This window comes from Plasmodium malariae (genome assembly GCF_900090045.1).
Source record: "Plasmodium malariae genome assembly, chromosome: 6".
NCBI lineage: Eukaryota > Apicomplexa > Aconoidasida > Haemosporida > Plasmodiidae > Plasmodium > Plasmodium malariae.
Genome location: NC_041780.1, coordinates 94,072 through 108,541, shown reverse-complemented (window position 1 = coordinate 108,541; position 14,470 = coordinate 94,072). Strand labels below are relative to the sequence as shown.

The 14,470-nt window shown below is 28.4% G+C and overlaps 3 protein-coding genes across 3 annotated transcripts; all 3 read left to right on the top strand.

Annotated features, from left to right (window-relative positions):
- Positions 1 to 2,251: 2,251 nt before the first annotated feature.
- PmUG01_06011600 (conserved Plasmodium protein, unknown function) lies at positions 2,252 to 5,633 on the top strand (the record flags this gene model as incomplete). The annotated part of the gene is made up of 3 exons (XM_029003680.1): positions 2,252 to 2,414; positions 2,825 to 3,408; positions 3,837 to 5,633. 3 exons carry the CDS (start codon positions 2,252 to 2,254, stop codon positions 5,631 to 5,633), a joined length of 2,544 nt encoding a protein of 847 aa, XP_028859775.1.
- Positions 5,634 to 7,696: 2,063 nt separating this feature from the next.
- PmUG01_06011500 (flagellar outer arm dynein-associated protein, putative) lies at positions 7,697 to 8,756 on the top strand (the record flags this gene model as incomplete). Its single annotated transcript, XM_029003679.1, has 3 exons — positions 7,697 to 7,699; positions 8,268 to 8,453; positions 8,640 to 8,756. 3 exons carry the CDS (start codon positions 7,697 to 7,699, stop codon positions 8,754 to 8,756), a joined length of 306 nt encoding a protein of 101 aa, XP_028859774.1.
- A 1,698-nt stretch (positions 8,757 to 10,454) lies between these two features.
- RBM34 (RNA-binding protein 34, putative) lies at positions 10,455 to 13,364 on the top strand (the record flags this gene model as incomplete). Its single annotated transcript, XM_029003678.1, has 10 exons — positions 10,455 to 10,465; positions 10,515 to 10,846; positions 11,143 to 11,241; positions 11,503 to 11,606; positions 11,728 to 11,805; positions 11,976 to 12,050; positions 12,256 to 12,409; positions 12,714 to 12,754; positions 13,015 to 13,092; positions 13,272 to 13,364. 10 exons carry the CDS (start codon positions 10,455 to 10,457, stop codon positions 13,362 to 13,364), a joined length of 1,065 nt encoding a protein of 354 aa, XP_028859773.1.
- Between the last annotated feature and the right edge of the window lie 1,106 nt (positions 13,365 to 14,470).

The following is a 14,470-nucleotide window of genomic DNA, read 5'->3' as shown; positions in this document are numbered from 1 at the left end:
TAAGTAAATTTTTTTTTTTTTTTTTTTTAATTTAACAAGCCCGTATGCATTTGCTTAAATTCCACATATTTATCTTTTTAATTTCTCGAAAATATTTCGATCTGAAGGCTAAAAGCGGTTAACTCGAGTTTGTGAAAGAAAAGATAGGATGATGAGAAAAGGAATAATAAATGGGGAAGAGAAAAAGATCAAAGGAAAAGAGAATGAATGGAAAAAGACAAGTGCCTATTCATACAAATTTGTGTATCCTTTTTGCAACGACACAGGGAAAAAACACATGTACAAGTACATGCGAAAAAATAAACATGGACTGGTATTATACAGGGGTTGTGAACCTAAGAACATATACAATTTTGCCAACACTTTAACACAACAAAAGGAGAAATTTCTCCCCTTGTCAAAGCAATTTGAGCAATCATATTGGTTATTCCTTTATTAATAATATTAACGCGCAAAATAGTAAGAGGAAGTATAGTATGTTAATACAAAACCCGAAAAATGTTGTTTACAATATTAACCTTATGGAAAAGAAGGAACAAATGTTATATTTCAATATTACGAGGGAGGACATTGTAAGACCGTTATTCCTTTTGTTTATTTTTGCAAATGGAATTAATTGTTGAGTATTATTTTGTTCTCGTTCGTCCTACATATATGTGTATGTGTGGATATAAGCGTGTGTGCGTGTGTTCTCCTTTATTCCACGTTTACAATTAACGCATATGTTCTCCATTTTTATGAGAGAAGACAATGGTCTTTTTAGATAGAAATATTATTATTATTATTTTTTTTTTTGTACATTAATAGACACAGTTGTGTAAACGATTTCTAATTTTTTTTATTTTTTATTTTATTTTATTTTATTTTTTTTACTGGTGTGGGGGGGAATTATTGTATAGCGGAAAATAATGCTGCTCAAAATTGTAAATAACCCACTTTTTTATTATCTGACTTATTCGTACATAATAGCTACAAAAGCACATATCTGGACACTTGATTGCACACGTGTATGTATATATATATATATGTATGTATATATCTATATACGTACTTATTCCTTTACCCTTTATATATACAAATAAGAAAAGCATGTACAATCTTTTTGCTTCTCCTTTTTTTAATGTATACATTATTTTATCCCATTTTGCAAATTACACTTTTTTAATTTTGATTAAACAAATATATAAGTGTATCACTGACACAAAAAATTTGTGAGAGCAATGTTTAGAGCACTAATTATTAGTTTCATTGAAATGAACTGGGAAATGTGTAAGTAATTATTATATTTAAAATAGTTTTTTAGGGAACTGTATTTTGCTGGCGGCGAGGAATTTATGAACACAGCATAAAACATGCACATGTACATGCAAACACACGTAAATATATACAAACTACATTAAGGAATAAAACACTTGCAGCCTTTTTTGTTGTATGTCATGTCAATTCAAAATAAATAAAAGAAGAAAAAAGAAAAAAGAAAAGAGAAAAAAGAAAAAAGAAAAAAGAAAAGACAAAGGAGAAAAGTTAAAAAGAAATATTTATTCTTCCTCCCCTTTTTTTTCAAGCATTTTATATATGACTTCAATTATGATATCCTTTCCCCCTTTTAATTTTCTTATTCTGTGTACATATTAACATGTACATACACTCTAAACGATTGTGAGCCTTAACCTGTCTATAATTTGTTAATTAGAGATATTCAAAAAATTTCAATTGGCTAGCGAATGGACCAAGAATTTTGCTATTCTACTTTTATATGTCAGTGTAAGTGCTTATCTTTTTTGTTTTCTATTGTTGTGTTGTTTTGCTAAATATATATATATATATACATATGTATATATATATATATATATATGTATATTTATGTACGTGTGTATGTATTTTTTTTTTTTTTTTTTGTTCCTTTGTCTATTGTTCAGAATGAAAAAACATTAACTTAACCGTTTTTTTTTTTTTTTTTTTTTTTTTTCTGGTACAACTTTTTGTTTCTTTATATCTCTTCGAACTCATTCCCATTTTGTCCTATTGCTTACTACTTGTTCCATTTTCATCTTATTGTTTTATTAGCCTGATTTTACCTTGCCTTGTCATAATATATGAACAGTGCACGGAGTGTATACATTACGTGCACACACACAAACGTGCAATTATACGCTCAATTATACGCTCAATTATGCGCACAATTATGCGCACAATTGAACGTATGATTAAGCGAAAAATTTAACTCGTTATAGCCCACTTCTTAACGATGATGGTAAACGAAGGATGTATGTTAAATGCTTATATGTCGACGAACAAAAAAAAAAAAGATGATCTGTCAAATATGGCTTATTACAAAAGTAACAAAGTGAGCAACGAATTTAATTGCAGAATGGACACTCTCACAGAATTTACTGAACATTCGAAAAATAAAAGTATGTTAAAAGGGAGGAAACCTTTTATTTTTTATTTTTATGATCCTATCATCTTATTATTTTGTTGTCTTGTCATCTTATTATTTTGTTGTCTTGTCATCTTATTATTTTGTTGTCTTGTCAACGTATTATTTTGTTGTCTTGTCAACGTATTATTTAATTTTCGCATTATTTTATTGTTTCATTTTTTTTGGAAAAGGGAAATGAATTTATATTTCTCATCTCCTCTTTACATTAATCATGTGTTTGCACTCATTCACATTTTTGATATGTCCATGCATGCACGCTTTTACATATGTATATATATATATATATATATATATATATATATGGATATATATATATATGGATATATTTTTTTTTTTTTTTTTTCCCTGATTTTCCGCTTCTCCAATCCTCCCAATGTTAAGTGTCCCTCATGGAGTCACAGGGCAAGACAAAGAAAAAGGAAGTGGAAAGTGAATACGTTTTTTTAAAAAAGATTGGAAATGTTTGCAAAAAGAGTTGCGATTATTACTTTGGATTGAATGTAAATTTTCATGAGTCATGCGAAAATTTTATTATTCTTTTTAAAATATTCCACGACTCGCTAGTTACTATGAATATGAAAAATGTAGAGGCAGACGAAATGAAGGATACGTTACAAAATATAGAAGAAAAAGAATGTTTGGAGATGAAACAAAATGAACATGTAAATATAATATTAAAGGAAGAATTACAAAATTTAGAAAAGCATATAAACTTTATGAATAACGAGTCTGTTAATATAACTAATAAAATAAAAGAAATAGATTACCAAATTAATCAGCATAAAGAAGCTTTGGAGTCTTTCCAAATTTTAACTAATTTGAATTTAGAAAAAACTTCCATAATGCATAATGATTACAAAAGAGCATGTGAAGAGAAGGAAGGAATCATAAAAAGCATTGCCGATGACAAGGATAGCATCATTGCCAGCGGGGAAAATTTGGCTAGCCAAAAGGCGGAGATGGTAGTTCAGCCTTAGCAAGAGGAAAATAAAAAAAAAAAATAATAATAAAATAAAATAAAATAACAATAACAATAACAATAACAACAACAATAACAACAACAATAACAACAACAATAACAACAACAATAACAACAACAATAACAACAACAATAACAACAACAATAACAACAACAATAAGAGTGATATGAATGATATGAGTGATATCGATAGAGATTTCGATAACAATGATAACAGTAACAGTAGTAACAATTTTATGCGCGGCGCAGTGGAGCGCTGCCCAGTGCATGAAAGCGCTTCTCCATTTTTAAGTATTCATACTGTGCATGTAACATGCACAATCGAATATTTGAAAAATGTGTTTTTTTTTTTCTTTTTTTTTTTTTTTCATTTTTTTTTCGATTTTTTCCCATTCTGACCGCCTTTTTTTGCAGGAGGGGAACAGGCGAACGATCATCGAAAACGAAAAGGAATTAAAAGTGCAAATAGACAAACTGGTGAGTGCTAGCAGCGAAATGGCATGTGACAACTCGAGACTACTATCACAGACCAAATTTTTGGAAACCCAAACGACATCCCAGGAGTACTATTTGAACGTAATTAAGTGCGGGTTTGATAGTAGTGTCCAGACAAGAGATGAGTTAGAGGATTCGTTGAATAATGTTAAAGAAGAGATAAACAAGTTAGTAAAAACAATAAAAAAAATCGAAACGGAAAAGAAAAAAGAAGAGGAAATGTGCAATCAGTTGAGAAAGAAAGTAATCAAATTAGAAGAACACATCGAAAGAAAGGAGAAAGAACTGGTAGAGGATAAAAATGAAGAAAGGAGAATAAATGAAAAAATTGAAGAGGAAAAGAAGAAGGTAAACCAAACTATGATCAACGATTTGATAAAGGAACAAAATTCTATACAAGAAGAAATAAATAATTATAAGGAAGAAATACGAAATGTACTATTAAATGAAACAAATAGAATGCATAATATTTTATACCATATTGATATAAATTGTGATACACATAAAACCATCTCAAATAATCTACAAAGTGTGTTAGACAAGATGAAAATAAAAATTAAGGAAGAACAAAATGAATTATGGAAAACAGAAAGAGAAATAGAAAATAAAAATATGCAAATATATGAACTACAAGAGAAAATAAATGAAGAAAAAATAAAAGAAAAGGAAATAGACATCTCTATCAATTCAAAAAAGGAAGAATTAAATGAGCTTAAAAATAAGGAGCAGTTAAATGATACATGCATATTAAATGTTAAGGAAGAAATGGAAAAAATCGAGTCCGATTATAATGAAAAAATTTTACAAGTTAAAGAAATGGAAAAACAGTTAAATGAGAATTATCAGTTAACGGAACAAAAAATCATGCAACTGTATAAGGACTATGATGATCGGAAAAAAAATATATACAATTTGGATAATCATAAAATTGACATCGATTCTGCAGAAAAAAGGAAAATGAAAGAAGACGTAGATACATACTCAGAGAAAATGAAAAATGAATATGATTCTAAAAAAGTACAGTTTGAAAAAAGTGAAAAAGTAAAATATGATGAATTGAATAAGCAGCTAGATGACGAGTTGAGGAGGAAGCAAGATTTAGTGCAATACTACAGGGAATTGCTAAACAAGCACGAAGATAAAGAAAAAGAGAAGAATAAATACAATGATAAGGATGAAGCGAGTAATAATAAAGAGAGAGTTAATGACAAATCTAATGATGTATATAGTTACCTTGTGAGCAACGTGAACAACTTGGAGGAGGACCCTAAAGGGGTGTATGATATACCAAACCGCACGAATAACGGGAAAATAATGGAAAACAAAAAAACATATCAGAAGAATGGGATGTATAATAATATAAATAAATATAAATTATATAATATGCCTGACCAGTATAAGTTTGGATACTTTGACGTTTCATCACCTAGTGTTATAAGAAAAAGTATGAAAGTTCCATGCCGTACTGTCAAGTCTCCACATATTGCAAGATTGCTTGAAAAAATAAAAAGCCGAAAGGAATGCCAACCTTTGGTAGGTACTAAACAATCTCCCATGAACCAAGTTAGCAGTAATGCAAACAGACGAAGCAAAGGGAGCATGGGTGACAATGGCCATAGTAGAAGCAGTAACGGAAAAAACAACAGTGGCAAACTCTTTTCCGATATGAAAACTCCAAAAAATAATGGTTCTTTCGACTTGTTTCAGCATTTGTAAGGATATCACTTACGCAATTTTGTCGAAGAGAAGAGGAGTAGAATAAGAAGAATAGCGAATTTTTTGTGTGTGTACCTTTGGATAAATTTTATAGAATTATAAAAAAAAAAAAAAAAAAAAAGGAAAAGGGAAAGAAGACATTGTTTGATTGCTTCCATATGTACACGTCCATGCGCATATACGTTCATATATATTCACGTTCTAGTGAACGCTGCATAGGTTTCACAAAATAGTAGGGGTAAAAATTTTTAATTCTTTTCGAAAGTACATTGTGACAGCCTATGGTCATTATGATTATGATTATCATTATGATTATCATTATGATTATCATTATGATTATCATTATCGTTATCGTTATCATTATGATTATCATTATCGTTATCGTTATCGTTATCATTATCATTATCGTTATCGTTATCGTTATCATTATCATTATTATTATTCTTTTTTTTTTCTTTTTTTTTTTTTATTTCATCTTTACTTGCGACATGTGCTTATTTTCTGAACAGTTTTAATTTGTTACATTTCCTCGACGTTTTTGTTTTTGTCATTTCATGCTGCATTTACTTGCCGCTTTTCTGTTAAGAGAAAATGCTGGAAAAATTTATTTTTTAAAATTATGTTTTTCCAGTGAAATTGATGAAGGGTAAATAAAAGATTAACTAAATGGATTCCTATTTTTAGTCTTGTTAGTACTTTGTTGTTATTTTTAGTCTTATTATTATTTTTTTTTTTTTTCATTTCACTCTGAAAAGATTTTGTCGAAATGATGTACCACTTCGTTTGTATACACACATGCGCGAGTTCACATGAATATGCGCATGTACATCCATCCATTCCCCACATATGCACACACTTACACGCGCCCTCCCGAGCGTACACATACACCCCATTTGCACTAAATTATTTTTTACTCTCAATTTTTACTAATTTTTTTATATGGCAAAGCCGAAAAACTCGTTTGTTTGTAAAATAGAGGAAAAATAATAACTTTTATAAAAATTCAAATTTAGTAAAAGATGGGGGGGGAGGGGAAAAAAAAAAAAAAAGAAATAATTAACGCAGAACAAGTTGTCTCTTATGTAAGTGAAACACAAAGACTTTCATTCTTAGGCAGAGAATGGTGTATCTTAGCTTTTCACCTTCTAAAGAATTACGAGAAATTGCACAATTAAGGAAGAAGCTAAACGGGTAGAAGCTGTGGACGCGCGTACTGTATATATATGCTTATATACACATATGTATACACATATGTATACGTATATGTATATGTTTAAGTATACATATATGTATATGTATATGTATATATTTATGTATATATGTTTTTTTTTTTTTTTTTCTACACATGTACGAGAAATATTTAGCTGAAAAAAAGGTGGAAAATTCTTGCCTGTGCATAAAAAGGGAAATTTACATAGAAGTTTTTTTTTTTTTTTTTTTTTTTTTTTTTTTTTTTTTGAACGTGCACACATGGTATATATTTGCATGGGGAGTAGAGGAACCTTGTTTAATTGAAATGGAAAATAAGGATATAATGAGAGAAGTGAAAACATACAAAACGCTATATAATTTTTTAGGAAAATATTGAGTATCCGCAATATATAGGAGGCACATCGCATTTGGCTACGCTGCGCATAAGTTCTTATACATATACATACGCACGAATCCATATAAACATGTCCATATACCATACACATACACCATACAAATATACCATACGAATATACCATACAAATATACCATACAAATATACCATACAAATATACCATACAAATATACCATACAAATATACCATACACATATACCATACACATATACCATACACATATACCATACACATATACCATACACATATACCATACACATATACCATTACTTACACAAGTACTCATATATTGCCTCAAGGGCTCACAGGCTTTGACTACTCTTTGCTTATTTTTCTAATTAAGGAAATTAAAATGCTTGTGTGTTAGACTTTCCTTAAATTGTACAAATCGTATCAATTATATAAGAGGACTTTTTAAAAAATAAAAAAATTAGCGAAGAGTACCATAAGAGGAAAAATGGTAATATAGAAAAAATATATAATATAAAAAAAAAAAAAAAAAGGAAAAAACTACTTGAAGTTACGTTTACTTAAAATTAACGCTTGGAGGATAAGTAAAACATGTCATAATAGTTAAAAGCAACAGTTATTACTTTGCAAGGTTTTTAAAAAAATAAAGAAAATATGCGCTTTTGTAAATACATACATATATATATATACATACACATATATATACGTTTTTACACGTACTTATATATTTTTCTCCTTTTCCTAATAACTTAATAACCCCCTTTTAAAACAGCAAGCCAGAAAATGCACGCAAAAAATATAATATATTAAATGTACAAGCAATGTTTACATTTATATACTTTTCTATGCACATGCTCTTAATTTTTGCAAACAGTTATAGAATAATTATGAACATATACTAACGTTATCTCGCTTATATAATATGATACATATTTGGCTGTAAGCTGTCTACAGTTATACCTCTTTGTATTTTATGTGTACGTTTCTACTGGCAGTAAAATATATATTTTTTTTTTTTTTTTTTTTTTTTTTTTTTCCCTTACCCCTTTCGTCTTAAGAGTGAGGCAGAAGAAATACTAAACAGAATTAAAAACCATAAAGGGGTTATAGGCATTTTAGTTGTAAATAGTGATGGGTTAATAATTAAGAGCACGTTCGATCAACAGCAGTCTCATTTGCATGCATCACTACTTACGCATTTGTCTAACAAGGCGAAGGACGTAATTCGAGAGCTAGATCCTCAGGTTGAGCAAAAAGAAAAATTGGAAAAATGGTGAAATGTGGATGATTATTTAAGAAAACTATTCTTCCATATACTGCCCTACTTCCATATTACCTTTATTCCATATCGCCCTTTTTTGTATTATTTTACTATGTGCAAATCTTTTTTTTTTTTTTTTTTTTTTTTTCTGTAATGTATTTATTTATAGAACGATATAAACTTTTTACGGTTACGATCAAAGAAACACGAAATAATGATTGCACCTGATAAGGATTACACACTGATTGTAGTTCAGGACCCGTATGCTGATAAGGAGAAGAGTTAAATATTATGAATGAAGTCGTTTACTATTTTGTTTTTTTTTCATTTTGCATAGTTATATTAGAGTACACTTTTATATATTTTTTTTTCCTCTTCCCTTTTCCTTTTTCCCTTTTTCTTTTTCCTCTTCCCTTTTCCTTTTTCCCTTTTTCTTTTTCCTTTTTCCTTTTTCCTTTTCCTTTTTCTTTTTCCTTTTTTCCCAACATCCTCCTGTGTCGTATTTTGTAAATCATAGTAGCGTAAGAGTTGCTACGATGATTATTGATAGACGGGAAAAAGAAAACTTATATATGTACATAAACTATATACATACAAATATGAGTTACTTATGTATGTGTACATACAAATATGTATTTACCTATATATGCACAAACATGTTAAAAAAAGCATGTCCTTTTGGCTTGACTTTGAAAAGAGAGATATAACAATATATTCAAAAAAAAATGCTGAATTGAAACTTGAGTATTTATAATTAAAAAGGTGATATGGGCTAGCCAGACTGAATCTGTTATTTACTAAGATTGAGCAATGTGCTTTTTATTTTATTTTAATTATACATGAATATATTTTATTATACGTTACTATATTTTATTACTACTTATTGTATATTACTACTTATTGTATATTACTACTTATTGTATATTACTACTTATTGTATATTACTACTTATTGTATATTACTACTTATTGTATATTACTACTTATTGTATATTACTACTTATTGTATATTACTACTTATTGCATATTACTTCTTATTGTATATTACTTCTTATTATATATCATTATACCTTATTTTACTCTCTTTTTTTCCATTTCTGCTGATTGCATATCTTTTCACAATACGGTATTTATTTTGTTAAAAGCAATTACGACATAAGCTTATATATGTCCGAACAACAGTGTCGTACTAAGTCATTGAAAAATACATAAATGAAATTTTTTATTTCGTTTGAAAATGAGCACAATGGAGCTACTACTTACTTTACAAATGATTATGAATAATATATACCTTTTTACCATTTATTTATTTTTTTTTTTTTTTTTTTTTTAAAAAGCATTTTCCACGAGCTATTTCGAGAAGGCGCCAATATTTGCCATGTTGGAGAAGAAATTAAAAAATATAAAATATAAAATAAAAAAATAAAAAAATAAAAAAATAAACAATATAAAGTAAAGAGGAAAAAATAAAAAATAAACAAAGTGCCTAGAATATTGTAATAGCTCCGTTCCATGATTAACATAGTTGTAACATACAAAGCGAAGTACATTCGTATCTTTCTTTGTGCAAACATTACATCTTTCCAGTCGTACTGTATATAAATATAAATATAAATATATATATAAATATAAATATAATATATATATAATATATAATATATATATATATATATATATATATATATATATATATATATATATATATATATATATATATATATATGCATATCCCTCCCATGTACGCAATATACATTATGTATGTATATGTAAGTACGATTCACAAATATGAATTCAGAAAAATCGTAGCTATAAACTGCTAATCCTGCAAACATATGTAGTTTCATGCTGTTGTCATGTACATGTACATAATTTCTGTAATTTAAAAAAAAAAAAAGAGAAAGTTTAAAAAAGATTAAAAAATACGAACAATTATGAAAATATATGTAAAAAGATGAAACGCAGAAAGGAAAAAAAAGAATTAACGGATGAAAGTAAGGTACGAAAGGAAACACATAAGAACGATAAAAAAAAAAAAAAAAAAAAAGCGAAACGGGAAGCAAAGCGAGCAGCAAAGCGAGCAGCAAAGCGAGCAGCAAAACAAGAAACGAAAAATACCAAACATATAATGCTCACATAAAAGTGAACAAATTGAATGCATCAAAAGAAAAGAAAAATGCTAGTGCACTATATTATGAAGAGAGTCGTAACAACGCTTGTGCAAATGAGAATTTAAGAGGACAAGAAGAAAATAAAAAAGCAGTTTCAAAAATATTAGAGCAGCTAAGTTCAGATAAGAAGGAGCACACATTAATAAAACAAATTAGCTCTGTTGTTGATTTTTTGAACAAAAACAAATCGCTCGTTTTGCCAAAGGAAGGTGAGTCAACACAGTTAACTGCGTCACGGCAAATGTGCATATGCGCTTGTTCTTTTTCACGTTTGTATGGACATGTATACATGTATACATATATATATATATATATATATATATATATATATATACATATACATATATATATATATATACATATGTGTATATCTGTTTGCATGTTGGGGCATATTATGAGCTAAACACTCTCCCGGTTGTTGATGTAAAGCCGAACAACATGTTCATAAACACAAAGAAAAAGATACAATGTTTATTTCATAATCTTGCGTAAATAATATTTTTAGATAAAGAAAAGAGTACAAAGAAAATAGAAGGCAAAGAGTCTGTGCGCACAGACCTAGAAAAGAACAAGTCCCTGGTGAAAGTTAATATCAATAACGATGGTAATAAGATCTACAAAATATAGTATGTAATATGTAATATGTGTGTTCTTATCTAAACGCGTTTGATGTAATATATATATTTTATGCATATGTAAAACTGTTAGAGCTTAGTACTCCCCCCCCCTCTGCATACGTTTTTACCCTATTGTATAAATATATGTGCTGCTCATATTTTCACTCATTGTAATATTTTATATTTTTTTTTTCATTTTTGTCCATTTTTGTCCATTTTTGTCCATTTTTGAATTTTTTTCCTTTTAGAAAGAAATAAAAGAACTGTTTTTGTTGGTAACCTCCCTTTGAGGAATATGAGGCCGTCAAAATTGCTAAAAATTTTGAATGTTAAAAAATCTACTGTAGAAGCGGTACCTTCATATGCTCGTTTGTATCGTGGACGTTGTGCATGTGTGTATATGTTTGTGTATATGTTTGTGCATACGTGTTTATATGCGCGTATACATGTGTATACGTGTCCCATTCATATAGGTGAGGTTTCGTTCTCAGCCGATAGATGAAAAGTACGTTAATAAAAAGAAGTTAGGTGTTATATTGAAGAAGTTTACTGTAAAAAAAATAAAAAAAAAAAAAAAATTACAAAGAAGATATATAATTATGGGATTGCATTTTGTATGTTATTTTCCCCGTTTTCTGTGTAAAATAACAAGGGGAAAAAAGGCAAGGGAAAAAAAAAAAAAATACCTGATTTAATTCTTTGTTCTTTTAAATTCAATTAGGATGCTAAAGATAACATGAATGCATTAATAACGTTGAAGAATAAAGAGGATGTCCATATGCTTTTGGAAAAAAGTGTAAAGTGTTCATATTCTTTAACTGCATTTTATTTATTTATTTTTTTTTTTTCTCCCATTTAATATAAATATAAGGAAAGTATTAGTTCGTGTATGTCATTGTGCATATAATGAAGTGTATACACAAGTGCGACTTGCATGGTATATGCACCGAAACGTTCACGCTGTGGATTACAGTTTAAAATTTTTTTTATTCTCTTCATAGGGGACTGTATATGAAGGTTATGTAATAAGAATTACCAAGCTGGGGGATGAAAATTTTTTTAACAGGAAAAAGTCTGTATGTATAAAAAATTTACATAAAAAATTAAACGAAAGGGATTTATATGAAGTAATGAAGGAAATAGATGAGATTAAAGGTACCTTTTCAATTTTGCATTTTTCTTTTTATAAAAGCGGAGGAGTATAACGTACCCTCTCACATAGACTTGCATTGTGTTGATTTGGATTTATTTGGCTTTATCTGTACCTGTTTGGATGTATTTGGCTTTATATGTACTTGTTTGGATGTATTTGGCTTTATCTGTACTTGTTTGGATGTATTTGGCTTAATCTGCATTTATTCACCTTTTTTTTCTTTTTTTTTTTATTTCTTTTTTTGTTTTCTTTTTTTTTATCTTTTTTTTTTCTTTTTTTTTTATTCCTTTTTTTTTTCTTCCCTAGGAATTCGAATACTACGAGACGAGAAGACAAGTTGTTCGACGGTAAGGAGAATGAAAAAAAGGAAAATAAAAAAAATTAAATAAAAGAAAAAGCTACTAACTGCATTTGTAGACCACTCTTTCATATAAAGAACAGGCACAAAAATGAAAAACGCGAAGATCTTTTCGCGCTAATTACTCTGCTGAAAAGTGGGAAGGCAATATTCATGTGAGAGTGCTTATAAAATTCTAAACCGTATTCATTACTATTCATTTTGTTTTTCTTTTTTTTTTTTTTATTTTTTTTTTTTGTCTTCATTCAGGGGGTATGTTTTGTTCTCTTTAAGAACAGAAGCTCCGTTAAAAAGGCTATTGAGATGTTCAATGGAAAAGAAATAAATGTAAGCACTTTACATTTTAAATAATAAAAAAGAAAAAAAAAGAAAAAGAAAACAGGAGTTGTTTAGTACATTGTGTGCAATACTTTTTTTTTTTTTTTTTTTTTATTTTGTATTAGTTTTCCTTATTTTGCACAATTTCTTTTCTTTTTTTTTCAAAATGTTCAAAAAATTCTGAACAGGACAGGAAAGTTATCGTTCAGAGGGTGCTTGATCATAAGGAAAAATATAAGGCAGAGGGTGAGCACACAATTGTAAAAATAAAATGTATATAAATCCCTGCATAGAGGTGTATTAGAGTGTTTTTACTTTGTGTTTGCATATGTCTACATATATATATATATGTATATATATATGTATATATATATGCATTTGCGTAATACTAATATGCGTTTTAGTGAGTAGAGTGTGCAGCTCATATGTCCCTATAGACAGCTCTTCCACATTAGGGGAATAGGCAACAAAGCGGTTGTTCATACACACACACATACACACACGTGCATGTGGATGTACATGTGCATTCGTTACAAGCCAATTTAGACGTACTTGTTTATGCACACCTCTTTTTCAGGAGAAACAAAACAGATGGTGAAGAAGCACATTAAAAAGGGTTTTAAGAAATTAAAAATGAAAAAAAAAAAGAAAAAAAAATATGTAAGAAAGAAAAGAACAGGAGCTCCAGGTGATATGACCAACTAATTTTAGAAGCATATCACCTTCAGTCATATTATGAAAAACGAACATGTTTGTTTTTGTTTTGTGTAAATTTTGTACCTGTGCATATACAATGTATTAGCAAAAAGTTGAATATGTGTTTCCCTTTTATATTAGTAATGTATAAGTATAAACAAAAAAAAATGAGCATATATATATATATATATATACGCGTACATGTACATATGTATCCATGGAAATATGAATGCGCACATATATATATATATGTATCCGTGCAAATATGAATGCGCACATATATATATGTATATATATATATATATATATATATACATACATACATACGTATATGCGGAAAAATTAAAAATTACAAAGACATTGCGCTTATCCCAAAAAATGTTTTGTTGTTTTGTGCAGTCGTGGAGAAGGTAAAACAAAAATAAAAAATGTTTTACCTTGTGTTATGCGATTTTATGAGGTTATGCTGTTTTAATATATTCATTTGTTTCAATTTTTTTAATTTATTGAGTTTTTTTAATTTATTAAATTTCTTTAATTTATTGAGTTTTTTTAATTTATTGAGTTTTTTTAATTTATTGAATTTTCTTTCTCTGTTCCCTTCCCCTGTGTTTATCATTGTACTTATTATTTGAATAATTCTCATCGTAGTTGACCCATAGGAGTGCTTAAACTCCCTGATGTTTTCATA